This window comes from Bacillus rossius, chromosome 5 (genome assembly GCF_032445375.1).
Source record: "Bacillus rossius redtenbacheri isolate Brsri chromosome 5, Brsri_v3, whole genome shotgun sequence".
NCBI classification, from domain to species: Eukaryota; Metazoa; Arthropoda; class Insecta; order Phasmatodea; family Bacillidae; genus Bacillus; species Bacillus rossius.
In genome coordinates, this window is record NC_086333.1 from 8,381,740 (window position 1) to 8,404,079 (window position 22,340).

Here is a 22,340-nt window from a genome sequence, read left to right on the forward strand (position 1 = left end):
GAATACCACAAAAACATTCGTCAAAAAAGTCACTAATAATTATAAATTGAGTGGTTCTTTCGATTACTGTCCCATGTTGAATATTGATAATGCAATAAAATTATATATTTTTTTGTAAAATAATAAAAATAAAAATGGTGAAAACTCATATTAGAAACTCAAATTTTTTAACTACCAGCCTTAAGTAAGCCGATGATGAAATATTAACCACCATCTCAAAAATTCATATTTATTAATTAACCTAGAAATTCGGGCAGAATTAAAAAAAAAATTATCAAAATATCACTCTTAATGTACTGATTGATTCAATCGATATCCATTCTTGCTTCTATACATGATAAATGAAAAAAAATAATTTTAGACCAAAATACTTATACAATAAATCTTGTAAAATTTCCCAAAAGTGGATAACATTACTTATATACAAGCCTCCAGTGAGCCGACAAGGCCGCCAAACTTGAAAACCTATATTTATTGAACCAACTAGAAAATCGAAAAATTTCCAAAATTCATCAAAAAATCATTTATTTGAAAAATGAATAACGTTATAAATTTCTGTCTTTGGTTTAATTCTCTGCCTTTGATTAGAGTAACTAAAATTTCAAATAAAATTTTGATTCATATTACCTGTCGTAGAGTTTATTAATCAATAAATCTACATTAAACAACTATAGGCAAGATACTTTTCCGACAAATCAAATATGTTGTCGCGCTTCTTACTACAGAAGTCTATTTTTTATGCATAAAATACGTTCCAAGCAGATATTGTCTAATTTAAACGTATAGACCAAGCATCTCCGAACCAAGCGGTATTTTCGATGATACTCGAAAATCCTTTTAAAACAGGCAATTTCCAATGTCAAGCTTTTAGACCAGACATCTTGGAAAAATTAGACTATTAATTTCCTGAGTACAGACTTAATGATCCACAATCAAAGAAAAGGATGTACATTTGGAAGCACAATCAAAAGAGGATATAAAATAGGAAGCACAATCAACAAAAAGGAAGAACAATGGGAAGCACATAAAAACACAATCGGAAGCAAAATCGACATAATGTAGCAGGATCAATGAAAATGAAGCAAAATTGAAAGCACAATCAACGAAATAAGCCAAAATCTACAAAATGGAAGCAAAATAAAAATGTAAGCACATTTGGAAGCAGAGTCAAAATAAGGAGGCTGTATTAGAAGAACTCTTTCTTAAAAATCAGATTACAGGAAATAAATCATTAAATTTATTAAATCCCAATAATTGATTTATTTTTTAATATTGACACATCCAAGTAAACAATATATTATTCTATGTAGCCAGCTTCCCTCAGTTCTTTAAATATGAAGGCTACTTCATCAACGTGCGAGTAGTGTCCTCTACGAAACGATGCCACCAACAGTCTCAGATATCAACCATTATCTTAGGATCTACCCATAACATACAATTAATCTCTTCAGCTATCGTCATCTTCCTAAAATGTCTGTTATTCCTATCGAAACTTTTGCTGGTGTTCCCCGAGTGCTTCTAGATATTTCTGAGAACTTAATGTCTGCATGAAATAATTTTTAATTTATCAGGTATTTCATTTTATTCCGATGTTCGTATAAATCAGCACTTACGATATTTCAATCAGGTAGAATTTAAACAAAAAAAAATATCATTACTCAGTAAAATAATATGCTTTGAAACAGTTAAGAAGCACTATAATTCAAGACGAACTTTCTTCTTTTTGATGTCTAGAGAAACCTTCCTTCTCTTGAGTCCGTGAATGAGCATCCCGCATAAAAAAATAATATTTACTTCAACAAAAAATGTATTACTATTAGTTAGGAATAGTTACTAATTGCAACAAGTTTCTTGCATGAGATAAATTAATTATCACTGATGAAATATTTAGAAATTTATGTTTAAAAATTGTTCCAATTTAAAACTCTCAGAAAAGATCTACCATTAGTCTCAGTAACCGACATGGATCCCTGTTCGATGTCTGCAGCAGTATCGTAAGAACACAGGTGTAAGTTTTGCAGCAAGACATTTTAACTTGCGAATGAATGGTAAAACAATACGATAAGAATGGCTGTGTTAAAAATCCGCTACGCAAAATAATAAGTTTCCATCGTTGTAGCAAGTCGTTTTCGCAAAAAGAGAGCTTAAAAAGACATGACAGAACTTTTAACGCTAAACCTCCTTACAAGCTAGAGGACAATGATGGAGCTACTTTTCTAAAGAATGGTGTTTTGTATTACCGGTACGTCAATAATTTTTCTGGTCTTGAACGAGATTATGTTCATAACTCTTCTCATCTCACAAAGAACTTAAATTAAAGGCGTTGAAGGTTTAAAGAAGAATGAAGACAATAATTTCCTTAACATGAAAAGTGAAAATAAATTAAAGCTGAAATCAGATAAATCCTCCCTAATTTGGAATAATGATGGACTCTTAAAAAGAAAGCCCTGGATCCAAAATGATGGAAAAGACATGATAAAATAAATTATTCTGATCATGCTTACGGTGATCACTGGGACGATAATGATCAAAAAAAATATTAATAACAGAAATTCCAGTAAAATGACCATAGCAGAAGAAATTAATTATATATTATGGGAAGATCCTAACATAATGGTTGATGTGTGAGACGAAGTAGCCTCCATACTAAAAGAACTGAGGGAAACTGGCTACATACAATCATCACTTTTGTATCTTGGATGTGAATAATATTGAAAAATAAATCAATTATTGGGAATTCAAAAGTTTAATTTATTTATTTCTTGTAATATGATTTCTAAGAAAGAGTTCATCTAACATAGCTTCCTTTTTTAACCATGCTTCGAACTATGCTTCCTTTTTTATTGTGCTTCCATATTGTTGATTTTGCTTTCTATTCATTGATTGTGCTTCCACTTGTACTTTTTTTTCGTGATTGTGCTTCCTCTTTGTCGTATGTGCTTCCAATTGTGCTTTCTTTTGTTGATTTTGCTTCCTTTTATTTGATTGTGCTTAAATTTTGCTTCCGTTTCATTGATTGTGCTACATTTGGTCGATTGTTCTTCCGATTGTGTTTTTAATGTGCTTCCAATTGTTCTTCCTTTTTGTTGATTGTGCTTCCTATTGTATATCCTCTTTTGATTGTGCATCCAAATGTGCATCCTTTTCTTTGATTGTGGATCATTAAGTCTGTACTCAGGAAATGGATAGTCTAATTTTTCCAAGATGTCTGGTCTAAAAGATTGACATTGGAAACTGCCTGTTTTAAAAGGATTTTCGAGTATCATCGAAAATACCGCTTGGTTCGGAGATGCTTGGTCTATACGTTTAAATTAGAACAATATCTGGTTGGAACGTATTTTATGCATAAAAAATAGACTTCTGTGTTAAGAAGCGTGACAACATATTTAATTTGTCGGACAAGTATTTTGCCTATAGTTGTTTAATATAGATTTATTGATTAATAAACTCTACAACAGGTAATATGAATCAAAATTTTATTTGAAGCTTTAGTTACTCTAATTACAGGCAGAGAATTAAACCAAGGACGGAAATTTATAACGTCATTCATTATTCAAATAAATTATTTTATGACGAATTTTGGAAATTTTTCTAATTAATATTTCAATAAATATAAGTTTTCAAGTTTGGCGGTCATGTTGGCTTACTGGAAGCTTGTATATGAGAAACGTTAGTCGCTTATAGGATTTTTAACATGATTTATTATATAAGTATTTTTTATCTAAAATAAATTTTGCCCATTTATCATGTATCGAACCAAAAAATGGATATCGATCGAATCAACCAATATATTAATGAGTGATTTTTTTGATGATTTTTGGAATTTTTCCTAAGATGGTGATCAATATGTCCTCATCGGCGTACTAGAGGCTGGTGTTGAGGTATTTAAGATTTTCGTACGACCTTTCTTAATATATATTGAAATTATATTTTTTTTTCCATAATATTAATTTTTTTATGCTATTAAGTATCAAACAATGGTCAGGAATCGATGGAATCATCCAGTATATATCTAATAAGTGAGTTTTTTTTTTAAATTTCCGAGTTTTTCCCTAATTACTAGCTTAATAAATTTAGATATTCAAAATGGTGTCCAAATTTCAAGATGGCAAGAACCACAGTAATAGTAAACGATAAATGCATCATAGTGGTTAAAACTGAACTAACATAGTGTCTTTGCATTTAGGAGGCAAAATCAAGATGGCGGCCTCCAGCAGATGAAAAAAAAGGGTAAATGGCCTCATACTAGCTAGCGATATATATATATATATATATATTTATATATATATTGCGTAGAGTAAGTTTCCGTCACCATTTGAAAAGAATTATCTCGCCGGGTTCTAACAGAGGATTCCATGACAAAGGTGCGTTTTAATAATAATATTTTATTGAAATTTATTTAGTTATTTCAAACTTTTTCCCCAATTTTTTTATAAATGTTACGGATTATCATTATGGCAGCCGTGACGTTATAATCAAAGATGGCAGAATGTTTTTTTTTTATTTTTTTTTAATTTTTATAAATTTTTCTCATTTTCTTAAAATAAAAATTAAGGTTTTTCATGGTGACGGCTATAATGTAAATTGCATCATTCTAGAATCCAAAATGGCAACTGGAACTAAACGCGAAACTATGACACAATACACATCCAAAAAATATGGGTATAACAAAAGTGAAACATTTCTAGAATCCAAGATGGCAGAATGTTAATAAAAATTTATTTATTAATATTAAAAATATATATTTTCTCTTTTTTCTAAAATAAAATAAACGGATTTTCAATATAGCTGTCGTGACGTAATAATCAACGATATCAGGATGTTGTTTTTATTAAAACGTTAATTGCTTATTTTTTAATATTTTTTAATTGATTATTGAATTTTTAACCTAATATATACGGATTTTCAAAATTGCGGCCATAGTGAAAATTGCAGTAATTACATAACTATTCAAAATGGAGGGTATTATAATAGGCAGTATTTTTCTAATTTCTTAAAAAACACCAATTACATTTTTATTCTCGCAGGGTTTCAACCGAGTACCGAAATAGATTTAGTAACAAATATTTTGAATGAAGCTAATTTATATTTTGAAATATTTTTTTCCAAAATGTTTGGTCAAAAATAAAATAAACATGTATATGGTCAAGGTCATATATGGTCGTCAGAGAACTATTGGAGGCTTGTAGATGCATACTTTAGGCTTATTTGTGGAAATTTTGGTTATATCTAGAGAAAAGTCTTTGAAGTTTTTCGAGAGCCCAGTTTTTGAATTTTCGAGGAATAAAACGGGAAATTTTACCTCAAAACGGGAATTTTTCTCTTGAAATAGAGAAATTTTAATTTTTCTGATATTTTTGAGGTTTTTTTCTGAAATTTTATTAAAAAATTACTTAAATCTTGATAGATTTTGGCGAAATGTGGTCAAATTTAGGAAATTTTTAAGTTCAAGGTCAAGGTCATCCAAGATGCCCGGCATGACGTCACAATCCTAGTTGGTGGACCGGCACCTGGCACCTCAGCCTAAAGCCTGGCCCCGGGACTGGCCAAAATGATGGGCAAAATCAAATTTATGAATATGAGTTCTTTTACCCATTACCAAGCCAAGATGATTCTGCGATGGTTTGCCATTGTCTACCGCGGGATGAAGGTGAAAGGTACGTCACGACCATCCAGTCCGGGACCCAGGGAGTTTTAAAAGTTCCCCTCCCCCCGAAAACGAACCATATCCCTTTGGCCAACCAGCTGGACACGATCCACTATAGACCAAGTGGGTTGGACGAAAATAAATTAATATCTAGTATAAAATTTCTTAGAATTAGTTTAGGCTTAAAATACAAGTCTATATTAATTAAGTAGATAGCTTGTGCTTTGAAAGAATAAACTGATAGAACTTACCAAGCCATTTGAATTTGCCTCATCAAGCTAATGGTCCAGCTAAGACACAGAAACTTTATAACTTCAAACCCCACTAAAAAATCTAAAGTTTCTACGCTATGCACAATAGTTATACTATAACATACATTGGATGAAATCGTGGTGTGCTATTCATGGGGCAAGGGATAAATTACTGTATGTCTTGGATATACTATGCTAGAATTTTAGTAAGTTACACACTTGGGGCCTCCCACCCACCCCTCAACACATGTTGTTTGTCGGCCATGTTGTATTACATAATTGACGCCATTTTGATAACAATGTTTACTGGTAGGCATTGATTGGGTCGTGTGCCGATGTTAGCCATGCTGGATGACTTCATTGATGATTTCACTGCCTGCAGGCAGAAGCCGCTAGAGTATCTGTGTTGTATATTTATATTTCATAAGCGCCTGATACTGGTGTGGTAAGTTTTGAAAAATGGTCGCATTCTGTGATCTTGAGGACCAAAGCAAGAATGCCAGACAAAAGTTCACAACATTTATCAATAACAAATCAAATAGGATAAACAAAAATATCGAATAACTACGGTATTGTTTTTAGGATATTTTTGTTCCTGGGAAGCCATATTTTACAATGGGGCTTTGTAGACTGCTAAAGAATACTGCCGTATTTCTGAGATTAGTTTGACTTCATCTTTAGTATAAAAAAAGAGCTAACACAGAATTCCATCTGTAATTTCAGCAACGATATTCCGGGAAGCGACAGATTTTAAATAATATTTTAAAAAAATTGCTTCTATTGGAAAATAGTGTCACTCTTTATAGTTCCAGATGTAATCCAAGTAGTGGCTGTCAGTATAGGACACTAGAGGTTTACTTCCAAAGTACTTGCTGGTATGCTAGTGATGTAACATATTTTGCAAGTTAGCTACTAAAATACATCATTATCAGATAACGCTAACATAATATTACGAACGCAGCCAGGACCGCAATGCGCGCTAGGTGCGGAACTGGCTGGCAGCCCTTCACGGCCACTGACGTCAAGTGCTGTTCATTGACGTAAGGCATGCCACGCATGCCTGGCCGGATAACAAGGGTCCTCGCTACCCATCCCCTCCACTTCCTGCGCACCGTCATGCCTCGGGCTATTCTCACCTTTAGCGGCCTGAGAATTGCGAGCTTACAGAGGTCGCCGCGAGGATTGGCGCGATTAAACAACGCCTTTCTAGACTTTTCGGGTATCGGGTCATCCCGGGATCATGCGACACATCACAGCCGCTATCGCCCCTTCGATATGGACGCCACGGGTATAAAAGGGCGACGTTTGCCTCCCCGGGAGTTCTGAGTGAGTTCCGAGAGTTTGGAGAGTATCGCGAGTGAAGGGAAGTAAGATGGTGAGAGACCCCCTCGAGAGTGGTGCGACGAGGAGTGACGGGACCATGAAAGTGCGACTGAGTGGCGCGAGGCTGTGTGTGAGGACAGGTGCGTGGTAATGAGCGAATCATTGTCGAGCTTAGCTCCAGTGAGGAGTGCAAAATGTGGAACTTGACAGGCATTGAGTGACGTGCGAATGACCACTTTTAAGTGTGAGTGATTGGTGTTCAGAATTTTTTTTGGTACAATTATTTGTTAGTAATGTTAATAAAATTAATGTATAAAACTTAATTATGCTATCCCTTATGAACCCAGTTTCCTCACATTATACTCGTAAAAATATTAATATCACCAAGCAACATATTGGATGAAGAAAAAGGTGTTATAAAATTTTACACATTAACACGCAGAGAATTCATAGTGCTTAAAAGAAACTGTTCCATTTTTCTCGCAAAAAAAAACATTAATATTATGTTAAGTACCCTGAACTGCAGGGTATAATATAATATGTTTGGTGAGAGAGATCTGCACAAAATAAAAGAGAGAAGAAATATAAATAAAAACATGTTTTTATTTTTATTTATACCATGTACGAGTACAAAGGATGTGGTATAAGGATTTGACAAAAGTGTAGGTGAGCTAGGAAAACCCGATTACAAAAAGTATGTTCCTATCGGTAATCGCTGAACACAGAGTGTCGAGAGGAATGACAATTATTATCTATTAAGTATTTAATAAATTTCTCATCCAAGAAACATTCCTACATTCTCCAAGGGAAAAATTATGTTTAACCATTTCGAACTAGTTGGTGTCAGTTGGAGCTAGTAAAAGCCAGTAGGAGAAGTCCGTTACAGCTATTTGAATAAAATTGGAGCATATGGAGCAAGCTGATAAAGCCGGATAGAGACATGTATGTAGCCTGTAAAGTCAGTGAGAGCCATTCGGAGTATTTAGAGACAAATGTGTAGAATTTTTAGCCATATGTAGTCTAGTGTGTAACTCATTTTGCACCAGTGTGTAGCTATGTGTATCGATTTGTAGCCATATGTCGCTTAATCTAAGCTTAGAGTTATGTTTTTTACAGCTGTGTGATAGAGTAGGGGTCAATGTTGGGGAATGTGCGACAAATCATGTGTCATGCGTGAACTTATTTGGTTAAATTTACGCATTGAATTGTGCCTAAATGATGACCAATGTACATTGAATTGTGAGGATGGTGTTGCACTTAAAACTGTGTGTCGATTTTGGTGAATGTGCAACTAATTGTGCATTTGTGTTAGAGAATGTACTTAAAATTTTGCGTCGTTGTGTCTGTATGTGTGTTAAATTCTGTGTAGTTTGGTGTGTAGCCCAGTGTGTATACAAAATCCTGTATGTGTGGCCTAAGTTTTAGCTTGGTTTTGAAGGACCCATAGGTCAAAAAATGTTCGCTTTGAAGTAAACACAATGACTACCAAGAATTTCTTTGTAATAACTAAACATTTTAGTTTCGTGACTCTTCTCGGTGTTTAAATCTGACCTATGGCAGATGCAAAGCATTATAAGTATTATTATATATTTCACATAATGCCTAACAGTATGTTTGTGAAGGTTCTAATGTTTATGGTATGTTTAGCCTATAGGCTCAAAGCAAAATGTCTAAGGGTATTACTATACAGGTGAAAACCATACCAAGCATGGTTCTTTAGTAGGTTTCTATGTTCGAAAATAATTGTCCTATATGATGGAAATATAGATATGAGTAATCGTTGAGCAGATCAAGTAAGGTCCTTACAGCAAGCTTGCTGGTACAGAGATTTTCGGACTATGTTATTTTCATTGGTTTTTACTTTGATGAATCACATACATAGTAAAATTAGTTAAAAATCATAGTGGTGTGATGCTATGTTAAAATGCTTTGCCTCTATTGTTGTATGGCATATCGGGTTGCGCTTATACGATGCCTAGTGATAGTTTCAGTTATTAATCGGTACGTTACCTTGGACAAAGTGATTTTTGTTTGTGAGGATGATTAGAATTTTCCTCGATAAGATACAGAAGAAAGCATTTAAATTTGTTAAAACCTTAAGAAATTTTTGCAGCAAACAGTGGTGGCCAGCTTGGGATTCAACATCTAGGATTCTAACATTTTAAATTGTAATGTCACATCCACAATTTGGTTTTCTAGAAAATTGTGCTAAATCGAATAACATCATTTTGAATTGTAATGTAACCGTTGTTATTTTGGTTATGGCCGCCATAATAAATTTAATAAATTTTTAATAAAAATCTAACTTACGTCAAGGAGCTTGGAGACCCCAGTTAGAACCCGATAAGGGCAAAAATGAAGAGGCAGACTTTCCTCATCGTGGATGCTGGCAGAATGACCCCCCACTACTTATACTTATGCATATAAAAACTAAAAAAATCCTCCACCTCCTAAACACCACATTTTTCTCACAATTCCCCCTTTTCCAAAAAAAATTTTTCTCTTAATAACCCCCTTCATAATCTCCTTTCCCCCATTCACACCATATTTGCTGACAGCCCTACTCCCTAGCCCTCCTTTTAGGCCTTAGATATCTACTTGATAACCCAAAAGCCTTCATTTATGGCGGCCGTGATGTCATAATAAAAGATGGTGGCTTGGTTCATTGACCAGTTCCTCGCTCCTCGAGCAAAACCAGGCACAGGACTGGCCAAATTATACTGACATCATAATTAAAAATGGCAGAATCAAATATGACGGACATGATGTCATTCATGATTGCCGCCGGGGTAAAGGTCAAGGTCAAATATCAAGGTAATTCAAAATGGCTGCCGTGACGTTACAATCTAAGATGGCGGACCCCAACACTGAAAGCACACTCTGACTGCTGGCAAGTGTACTCGCAATTTCCACTCGAGGCAGCCAGGAGCCCTACTAACTATACTGACTACTAAGCAGATATTGAAATGATGCCAAAAAGGACTAGTGACAGACTTTATTATAAGAAATGCTAAATTGAAGTAAAGACATTGTGAATTTAGTGGTAGGCAAGAATATGCTAAAAAAAACAAGTTTTTAAATGTACTTGCGCAATATCATTCGTTATGGTAGGACAGTAATGCCCACTGTAAAACAAGAGAAGAAACTCTGGAGAACATGTGACGGAAGATACTCACAGCGACATATCTTCTTAATGCTAGGCACGAAGTAGTCGTCGCACACGGTAGCCAGCAGCACGAACAGGTAGCAGGCGAGCACTGCATGCAGCACTGCTGCTCCGGAGCGCCTCTGCTGCGGCGTGAACAGGTCCGGCGGGAAGTCCAGGATGGCCGGCGGTGTGCAGTTGTTGGCCTGCCACAGCAGGCGCCTGCCACCTGCACTGCTCTCTCCTCTTGCACTCTCGTATGTGTCTAGAGTTAGGCCAAGAATACAGAATGGTAACCAGAATTGTAAGTCACAGCTATAAGTTTTGAGCCAAAATAACAAACAGTACGTATTGCTATAGTGTCACTTAAGAATTAATTTAATATCATCTTGATATTAAAAATTACGATGACTTTCCAGTAGATAATTTTGTCTTAGTTAGAACTTTAATTGCTATACATGTGTTTAGACACAGGTATATTTTACTTTAGTGTAGTTTAAAAGTTATAACTTTAATGTTATAATTATGGAATATACAGGCTGGTATGAAACGTTTTACAAACCATTGTTAAAAATTTGTGTCTGTAATTTTGTACACGAATTTGAAGCTAAATTTATTTTTGATTTACTACAGTAAAATTTAATTGATTAAAAAACTTATGAACATAATTAAAATTAAGATACATAAATTTCACAAAGAACTAAATATTTACAAATAGTCCTGTTTGGTAGGTCTGAGGACCGATTTCAGGCTGTTGTGTAGGGTGCGAATTAATAACCAGCCACCATTTTAAATTCTGTCATTGACCTTGATCTTAAGCTCTGGTGAACTTAAAAATGATACCCCAAGTAATATAGTGGGTTGTTCGACACACCTATTACTTTTTACCTCAAATTCAAAATATGTTTCTATCATCTGAAAAATAGAAAAATATAATAATTTGTTTTTGGAAATTGTCAAGTCCAGTGTACCAGGTTAGTCACCAGAATGGGGTAATTTAATAAAAAATTATCAAAAAATTTGCATTAATAATTTAATATATAAGTATTTTTTTTTAATTTTGGAAGGTATATTGTATGCAATAGACGTTGATCCCAGAAAGGGCAAAAAATATCTATAGGTATATCTTTATATATATATTTCTTGTGTGCGTGTGTATGTCACTGAACTCCTCCTAGACGGCTGGACCGATTTTGATGAAATTTTGTGTGTGACTTCACGGGGATTCGAGGATGGTTTAGAATCACAATTAAATATTTTATCTCGATTCTGAGTTAAGAAAAACTAAAAAAAAAACACGCTTTAAAAGCAAAAATTGCAACGCATTATTAGAAGCCATTAAGTTTTGCTATTGTAAGGAACTAAGTAGAGAGTAAGAAAAAAATAAAGATCCTGACAGTTTATAGCGTCGCCATATTTGTTTCAATTTTCAATACCCTTGTTGAATATTACAATTTAAATTGCAGAAAAAAAATCATGTTTCATAGCCACACAAATAGTGACGATGGTTTAGATTCACAATTGGATATTTTATCTCGATTCTGAGTTAATAAAAACTAAAAAACACGCTTTAAAAGCAAAAATTGCAACGCATTATTAGAAGCCATTAAGTTTTGCTATTGTAAGGAACTAAGTAGAGAGTAAGAAAAAAATAAAGATCCTGACAGTTTGTAGTGTCGCCATATTTGTTTCAATTTTCAATACCCTTTTTGTATATTACAATTTAAATTGCAGAAAAAAAATCATGTTTCATAGCCACACAAATAGTTAGTGTGTGTCATTTCTCTATGTCCACGAGGTCTCGCCGCGTCAATTTTCTCCTTGGAGCGAACCCGTCCGCTTAATTAAATAAACAGCTTTTATCGTTGAATGATTGCATGATTTATTTAATGAAAATATGCTCTCATAAAAAAATTAGTTAGATAGACATTCAATAGGTGTCTTTCTCTCACTCTCTCTCTCACTCTCTCTCTCTCTCTGAAATGTATGTAGCTTGCTCGTGGGTCAGTAATGCAGACAATCTTTACATTCTAGCTCGAGACGGAAAAAACAGTAAATGTGGTTTACAAAGACATTTGATGAAGTGTCTTCCCGTCATTACATTTGAAAGTAGAAACATATTTACTCAAAATTTAGGTAGTAACATATTTTTATTGCAAAGACTGAAATAGAGGTGAAAAAAATTATCAATTGTGAACATAAGAAAACTACTACAACTGTATCAACTGTTATGTTATAATGTTTAAATTTCTAAATGATGCAAGATAATACAAAATTCCATGCGGAAAAAGTCGTGGGCAGCAGATACGTATAGTTATAGATGTGGGGCTATGTATGCTGATTTTTCATATACTGCATGGATGCGAACATGTAAGAATAATCTATCTATCTTACTATAATAAAACAGTACTTTTTCTGTCTGTCTGTTTGTACGCGATTTTGATGAAATTTTGTGTGTGAGTTCACGGGGATTCGAGGATGGTTTAGATTCACAATTGGATATTTTATCTCGATTCTGAGTTAAGAAAAACTAAAAATACACGCTTTAAAAGCAAAAAAACTAAGCATTGTTGATAATTAGCCTCCATGGCAACGGGCTTTTGCATTGTTGTTGCCTTCTGCGTAACCATGGGAAAGGTTTTTGGTAACGGCAGTGGCGTGCCCAAGAGGAGGGGTATGTATAATGAGAAGATACAAAATGTCCAGCGTAGAAATACTTACCGCCATATCCATATCTCACAAAAAGTACATTTGGGCAGGACAATGTCTGTCGGGTCCGCTAGAAAGATATATAGAGAGATAGAGATATAAATAGAAAGATAGAGTTATAGAGATATACATAGAGAGATAGAGAATTAGAGAGATGAAGAGAGATGCTTAGTATACGTTTAAAAAATCACAAAAAAAAAAATTGATTGAGGCATTGCAACGCATGCCGGGCATTATCTAGTCTTTATATATATATTTATTTTGTGCGTGTGTATGTCACTGAACTCCTCCTAGACGGCTGGACCGATTTTGATGAAATTTTTTGTGTGAGTTCACGGGGATTCGAGGATGGTTTAGATTCACAATTGGATATTTTATCTCGATCCTGAGTTAATAAAAACTAAAAAAATACGCTTTAAAAGCAAAAATTGCAACGCATTATTAGAAGCCATTAAGTTTTGCTATTGTAAGGAACTAAGTAGAGAGTAAGAAAAAAATAAAGATCCTGACAGTTTATAGCGTCGCCATATTTGTTTCAATTTTTAATTCCCTTTTTATATATTACAATTTAAATTGCAGAAAAAAAATCATGTTTCATAGACACACAAATAGTGAGGATGGTTTAGATTCACAATTGGATATTTTATCTCGATCCTGAGTTAATAAAAACTAAAAACACATACTTTAAAAGCAAATATTGCAACGCATTATTAGAAGCCTTTAAGTTTTGCTATTGTAAGGAACTAAGTAGAGAGTAAGAAAAAAATAAAGATCCTGACAGTTTATAGCGTCGCCATATTTGTTTCAATTTTTAATTCCCTTTTTATATATTACAATTTAAATTGCAGAAAAAAAATCATGTTTCATAGCCACACAAATAGTGAGGATGGTTAAGATTCACAATTGGATATTTTATCTCGATCCTGAGTTAGTAAAAACCAAAAAAAAACCGCTTCAAAAGCAAAAATTGCAACGCATTATTAGAAGCCATTAAGTTTTGCTATTGTAAGGAACTAAGTAGAGAGTAAGAAAAAAATAAAGATCCTGAGAAGTTATAGCGTCGCCATATTTGTTTCAATTTTTAATTTCCTTTTTATATATTACAATTTAAATTGCAGAAAAAAAATCATGTTTCACAGCCACACAAATAGTGAGGATGGTTTAGATTCACAATTGGATATTTTATCACGATCCTGAGTTAATAAAAAACTAAAAAAACACGCTTTAAAAGCAAAAATTGCAACGCATTATTAGAAGCCATTAAGTTTTGCTATTGTAAGGAACTAAGTAGAGAGTAAGAAAAAAATTAAGATCCTGACAGTTTATAGTGTCGCCATATTTGTTTCAATTTTCATTACCCTTTTTTGTATATTACAATTTAAATTGCAGAAAAAAATCATGTTTCATAGCCACACAAATAGTGTGTGTCATTTCTCTATGTCCACGAGGTCTCGCCGCGTCAATTTTCTCCTTGGAGCGAACCCGTCCGCCTAATTAAATAAACAGCTTTTATCGTTGAATGATTTCATGATTTATTTAATGAAAATATGCTCTCATAAAAAAATTAGTTAGATAGACATTCAATAGGTGTCATTCTCTCACTCTCTCTGAAATGTATGTAGCTTGCTCGCGGGTCAGTAATGCAGACAATCTTTACATTCTATCTCGAGACGGAAAAAACAGTAAATGTGGTTTACAAAGACATTTTATGAAGTGTCTTCCCGTCATTACATTTGAAAGTAAAAAAAATATTTACTCAAAATTTAGGTAGTAACATATTTTTATTGCAAATACTGAAATAGAGGTGAGAAAAATTATCATTTGTGAACATAAGAAATCTACTACAACTGTATCAACTGTTATGTTATAATGTTTAAATTTCTAAATGATGCAAGATAATACAAAATTCCATTCGGAAAAAGTCGTGGGCAGCAGATACGTATAGTTATAGGTGTGGGGCTATGCATGCTGATTTTTCATATACTGCATGGATGCGAACATGTAAGAATAATCTATCTATCTTACTATAATAAAACTGTACTTTTTCTGTCTGTCTGTTTGTACGCGATTTTGATGAAATTTTGTGTGTGAGTTCACGGGGATTCGAGGATGGTTTAGATTCACAATTGGATATTTTATCTCGATTCTGAGTTAAGAAAAACTAAAAATACACGCTTTAAAAGCAAAAAAAACTAAGCATTGTTGATAATTAGCCTCTATGGCAACGGGCTTTTGCATTGTTGTTGCCTTCTGCGTAACCATGGAAAGGTTTTTGGTAACGGCAGTGGCGTGCCCAAGAGGAGGGGTATGTATAATGAGAAGATACAAAATGTCCAGCGCAGAAATACTTACTGCCATATCCATATCTCACAAAAAGTACATTTGGGCAGGACAATATCTGTCGGGTCCGCTAGAAAGATATATAGAGAGATAGAGATATAAATAGAAATATAGAGAGAATTATAGAGATATGCATAGAGAGATAAAGAGAGATGCTTAGTATACGTTTAAAAAATTACAAAAAAAAATTGATTGAGGAATTGCAACGCATGCCGGGCATTATCTAGTATATATATACTATATTTCTTGTGTGCGTGTGTATGTCACTGAACTCCTCCTAGACGGCTGGACCGATTTTGATGAAATTTTTTGTGTGAGTTCACGGGGATTCGAGAATGGTTTAGATTCACAATTTTGTCCACTGGAAAATGTTTATTTAATTAATTTTTTATTTATAAATTGTTGTTGATCTTTGAATGGTTTAGGTTTACAGTATATATATGTGTGTGTGTTGTGTATTAATTTATGTGTTGTTGTTAATCTTTGGATGGATTTTATGAATTGTCGTTATTACATTAAAATTAAAATATAATTGGTTATTGAGATTATTATATTATTATTTATTGAAATAACATTTTAAAGTGTAATTAAAAATATAGGTGCAGATTTGTGAGGTACAGTATTGAAGTGAGTATTTTACATGATTTTCCGTGATTTTAATTATGTATACACGTGAATTCAATACCAATAAACTTAACCTCCAAATTGAAATTGTCAGTTCTCATTTTATTCTATGCAACTTATGACGTATTGATGTTTCTTTGAAAATAAAAATATACATTTGTAAAATTAATTATAACATAATAACATTTATAGTATCTTATAGTAATTATAGTAATTTCAGTTCGACCCGGCAGATGACGCTGCGATTAGATTCAGGGAAATTTCCTGTAAAGTTTCGAATTTAAAACGTTTGAACAGAACAACGTCGGTTGGGTCTGCTAGTATATATATATATATATATATATATATATAATTCTTCCATGAGGACTAGAAGCATACTTACCACAACTATTTTGACGAAGAAATGTATAAGAAGATACACCTCACCCACTTTTACTTTACGCCCTTCACATCTGTGACCTGCCTTAATTTACCACCCAACTTTATTATTGGCCATACCTCCATTAAAATATTTCTTACTGGTCATTCCTCTATACACTTTTAAAATCGCTATAAGCTCCCTTGCTATATATTCGTTAAACACCCTTCAACACTAATTTTTAGTTTTAAGGGCTGCTCTTTCTGGGTGTATAATTTATGCTAATTTTTTAATTGGCATTTTCAAATCGTCCACTTTGTAAAACATAAAACTACGGATTAGATTGTCTATGGACCTTTAGTTCATGACAGTTCACCAGCTAGTAAAAGTTATTTATAAAACAGACAATTGCCAACTCCAAGTATGAAACACAACATATACATTGTTATTTCCATTGTGCGAACTGTTATGCGAACTTGAGAGTGTTCCTGATTCTAATAATTAAGAAGTGGAAATGATCCCTTTGCGGTGTTGGACTGTTCCAGGCTCTAATATCCGACGCACAAACTAACAAGAACATGTAAAGGGTGCATGGATGCGAATACATAGCCTCTCCGCACCTTCTTGTGGCTCCAAGGGTTGTTGACCAACGAAAGCTCTGCCAGGGAGTCCACATACCTCGACATACTCAGTTGTCGAAAAGTGGTATCTAGCGAGATGGAAGGGCCCCCTATGCATACAACAGCAGACTGCCTTGAAACGTGACCGAAAGGGATGTCCATATGTCGGGCCCTCAGGCCGTGGATCCCAAAGGCCTTTAATTTTACTGTGAATGCGGTGTTATAGCAATGGCTAGTCAGGGTGGGGCTCCAGACTAGGAGCGAACTGCAACCAGGCCATAAAAATTGTAAGCTCTGGGAGACGGTGGGTATCTGAGAGATTAGTCCTGCGGGTCTCCAGTTCCCAGTGAACTGCTGCAATTACCCCCATTAGATTACGGGCTAACAGGATGGAGAAACTTATAGTGCTAAAAAATCCAGACGGTAGTGCGGGGTGGCCAATCGTAGACTGGGAGATTCTCCCTGAGGTTTCCTTAAAGGTCCCACACCATGTGGTGTCAGTCTTGCACTTGGTGTGTGGTCGCTCTAAGATTTACGAACAAGCCGCATGATTAACCAATCCAACTCTAGCAGACGGATGAGCAGCGTTTTTGCTTCAGCAATAACCTGGAGAGGTAGTAGAGGTTGGATAGATCCTCGGCCAGATCACGGGTTCTTTGGGTGTTATGAGGAGTCGCAGAGATGTGAGAGGCCCAGATAGGCAATTTTATTGCCTGCCATTTGGGCTTAGCCAGCAGGATAGCTATTGGTAGCTGAAAGGGCTTTTCGATGCTGGAATGTGTAGCCTTAGCCTCTTGACATAGCTTTTCCACGATGCCCCAGGCTGCGATGAAACGCCATATGGGGCCACGTCCTTTCCCGTCGGATTCTGCCCCTCGTGGATTTGACAGCGCGTGTAGTAAATTAATAAAGGCCCAAGTTTTAATCTAGTGTTAAGACCACTGTCCAAGGGGCAGCTATGCCTACTGTTGAGAGACTCAGCAGTTATGTCAATGAGGAACTTGAGAGTCATCGGAGAACTTTGGGCATATATTCAGTACCACTCACCTACCTGGGCATGCTGTGGCCATCGCAAGTGGAACTAAGAGACCCCTACGTCTTGAAAGAGCTGTGGGAAATATACAACAATACGTGGAAGCTCCACGTCAAACTGCAGGCCCAGAGGTCAACTATTTAGTTGACACAGCGGACACACAACATCAAATAATACAAAGATGTGTTAGCGTGTTTGAAAGTGACTTTGACCAGGGTGACAAGGAATAGGAAAATAAAATGATCTCCAATTCGTCCTGGGACCCCTTCTGAACCCTCAACAATACAAGATAGAAAAGTGCACGCTGTGCAACATCTCTGAAGTCTGAAATCAGATACTTTTCCATTCTTGCTAGTCTGCAGTGCATATAATTTAAAATACGGTGCTACGCCACCATCTTTGATGTGATAGTCATCTCCATTACCTACATTGAGATGTGTGGAGACAGCATGCACTTCCGGCTGAAATGGAACCCGAATGATTTTTACAATACAGTGAAACCTGTTGCAAACATTAACTGTGAGGACCCAAACTGTGTCACAAAGATCACTCACGTGAACGTGAGTTTCCCCTGCAAAGCACAAGAACTCTTAAACCCCTCAAACAAAGACAATGACCTTTACTTAAGCCAGTAGTATCGCGGAACAAAACATTTTCAATGCATTTATAGTGATTCGCCATGGTGGCAACAGACCCGGGAGACATCCTGGTGTTGCCATTTGTGTCCTGTGGCTGGATCATGGCTGATGCGCGATGCGAACTTTTCCGCTGCCAAACACTTGAACATTCAGTTTAGACTAAAAATAAAAATAATAACAACTCCAGCATTTGGTTATAGCAGTATATAGGCTCGAATTGAAAATGTTTCTGCGGACGAATAAATGCTATAGAAGAAAGTAATTCGACCTATATTTAGGCAGTATAACGTTGAAATTAACCAGTGACCTTCAACTTGCTGTAAATTATGTTCGCGCAAAATATTTACTTGCTAGAAGAGCCAAAATTTCATGTGAAAGGAAAATTTAAGAATTATCATACCAAAAAAAAAAGTTTTCTCGACGAACTTAAAAATAAGGAAGAACCACCCATCCCTCTGAAAACAGAAGTTGATGACGAGTAGCCAATTGCAAAGAAGGGGAAATAAGAACCTGCGCCAGAAGAAGAGGTCTTTACGATTACCGAGTTTATGTTTATGCACAAGAAAATATTACCGAAACGGGGAAACCAAGTTAATTGAAGGGTCCGACCATACCTGACACCTTTCACAGGTCGGAATAATGACATGACCTACAGAGTGTACGGAAAACATTATAAGTGTTTCCTCAGCATTAAATATATGTACTTTTAACCTGGTTTAGACGATTACAAAAAAAATGACTGAAAGCCTGTACTAATTTATGAATCGCATGTATCCTTAAGTCTATTCTAACGAAGATTTGCTAGAATACATTGTAAATTGACTATGTGTTTTGGATCACCCAAATTTGTAGTAGTGTAGAATGCAAGTAGTGTACAAATGGTGCTACTGGGACAAGCTTTATGGCTTTGAGCCAGAGGAACTGAATGTCATCTTTGACTGTGACGTCATGCCGGCCATCTTAGACTAAAAAATGTTAAAAAAAAAATTAAAAAAATGTTATTCTTGGTTGAATAGCCACGGGATCGTTGCCCATTGTGTTACAAATTTTTGTCTATATATCTATGACTTGTGTGTGTTCTTGCTGTGCAATCGTTTGTTACTTTAAATAAAACATATAACAGTAGATTTTCTCAGTTTTATTCACTAAGAAACCCTAACTTTAATAGGTTATGGGCCCAGGAAGCTCTGAAAACTGAAGAATTAAGAAAACAGTAAAGAAGTAGTCATATTTTGCATTTTCGAATAAATCACGCCATTTAACCTCAAAATGGAACGAACTTTGAGTGTGGATAAATTTGACGGAAGAAACTTCAGGCAATGGAAATTCCAGATAAAATGTGCCCTGAAAGCAAAAGGAATCGATGTTTCGATACAAAGAACAGAAGCAAATGCGAATGCTTGGCTAAAAAAGGACGGCATGGCTATGTACGTTATCTCGTCGTAGATGGATTTAAATCAAATAACCCTAATAGAAAACTGTGAAACCGCCTTGGAAATTATGTCGAAATTAGAATCCATATATGAACAAAAAAGTGAATTGAACAAAATGTTAATTCATGAACGGTTTTACCAGTATAAAATGTCACCAGTGTTGCACAACATATTGCAAAGGTTGAAAAGCTCGCAAAACAGCTCAAAAAAAGTGGTGAAAGCTTCAGCGACAATGCTATAATCACGAAAATATTGGGAACTCTGCCCCTTAAATATAGATCCCTTAGGCAAGCATGGATGTCGCTGGATTATGAAAAACAAAACTCGAATAACTTAACGGAAATACTACTTGATGAGGAAGCTAATATTACTTGTGAAGAAGAACAAGAAATGGCTTTTTGGTTGCTAATACTAAACTGAAGAAAGAATCAACCAAAAATGAACCTATTACAAGTAGAATTAGCAAAGAGAAACCTGCAAAGCATCGTTTGGAATGTTACAACTGCGGAAGAAGGGGGCACTTTGCCAGAGAATGTCGTGCACCAAAGAAAGTACATAAGAAACCAGCTCAAGATAACAATACCATGCTAGCTTTTAATGTAGTTGATGAGTCAAATATAGGCAGTGGTTCAGAGGAAGACACCTGGATCTTGGGTAGTGGCACTTCGGCCCATATGACATATAGAAAAGAATTATTTGAAGAATTTACAGCGTGTACTCAGAAATCATTGACATTGGAGAACAAAGAGTCCATAGAAGTATGTGGAATTGGAAAAATTTTAATAAAAAGATATGTCAATGGACATTGGGAGTTAGGTATGTTACATGAAGTACTACATGTGCCTAACTTAAGAAGAAATTTATTTTCTGAAGGGATGATAACAAGAAAAGGTTATTCCACAGTAAAGAAGGTCAGCAATGCTCTAATTTACAATGGTGATGAAGTTGTGATGTGTGCAAAAATGAAGTTGAACAATTTATATGAACTTGACATTGAAACAATTGTTCCTGACACATGCAACTTAGTGCAGAAAAATAAAAGTGATATTAAAAAGTGGCCCGAGAGATTAAGACATATAAACTTTCAAGAAATAAAACAAATGAGTGTGAACCATATAGTTGAAGGTTTAAATATTGAAAAAAAAGTAATGAAACTGACTTAGTGTGTAAAGCATGTGCTTATGGGAAACAATCTCTATTCCATTCCAGAAATCAAGTTGGGCAGAACTACAACCTGGTAACCTAGTATATAGAGTCGTCTGTGGTCCAATGAGTGATACATCGGTTCAATGTATGAGGTATTTTTTATTATTCAAGGATGCGGCAACCAGCTACAGACATGTGTACTTCATGAGAAATAAGAGCAATACTCTTGAATATTTCAAGAAATATAATGCTATTGTGAAAAACAAATACATGCACAGTGTAAAAGCCTTGCATACAGATAATGGATGTGAATATATTAATACTGCATTTAAAGACTACTTAGATAAAGAAGGAATTGTTCATGAATGTACTGCTCCATATACCCCAGAACAAAATGGGCGTGCAGAAAGAGATATCAGAACAATAGTAGAAAGCGCTCGATCCATGCTGTATGCACGTGACGTATATTTGGATTTATGGGCAGAAGCCATAAATTGCGTAGTTTACTCGCTTAATAGAACCTCATCTAGCCAAACATCAGACAAAACGCCATCAGAGTTGTGGAATGGAGTTAAACCAATTTTTGAGCATGTAAGAGTATTTGGTAGTGACGGATATGTACATATTCCTGATCAGTTAAGAACCAAACTAGAAAAAAAAGTGAAAAGATGATATTGGTTGGATATGATAATACCAATTACAGAATGTTCAACATGAAAACAAAACGAATTAAAGTATCAAGAAATGTTGTTTTTGATGAGAATAAATATCCTGAACGAAGACAGAATATAGCAAAAATATTCATAGAAGAAAGTAATGAAAATGTCCAACAGGATAAATCTTAAATCATACTGAAAAACGACCCTGCATTGAGTGATAATTCTTTAAATTAAAATTCAGGGATGAGAATGAGGAAAGTATGCTCAGTTGTAACAATGATGATCCTAATTATGAACCATCACAGACCCTAAATGATTCTACATGTGAACCAATGAATCTGAGACCAAGGATAAATTTGAATTTAGAAGCCAATTTAGTGCAATTTTTATTACCATCATCATTTGATGAGGCAA

The 22,340-nt window shown here is 34.9% G+C and overlaps 1 protein-coding gene across 2 annotated transcripts in view; it reads right to left on the bottom strand.

The window, feature by feature from the left end:
- Positions 1-22,340, bottom strand: part of LOC134531573 (sodium/potassium/calcium exchanger 3-like) — a 157,708-nt gene that overhangs the window by 106,444 nt on the left and 28,924 nt on the right. For both annotated transcript variants that reach the window (XM_063367284.1, XM_063367285.1), the window contains exon 2: positions 10,398-10,631. In XM_063367284.1, the coding sequence (XP_063223354.1) occupies positions 10,398-10,631 (234 nt within the window). The remainder of the gene's footprint in view (positions 1-10,397; positions 10,632-22,340) is intronic.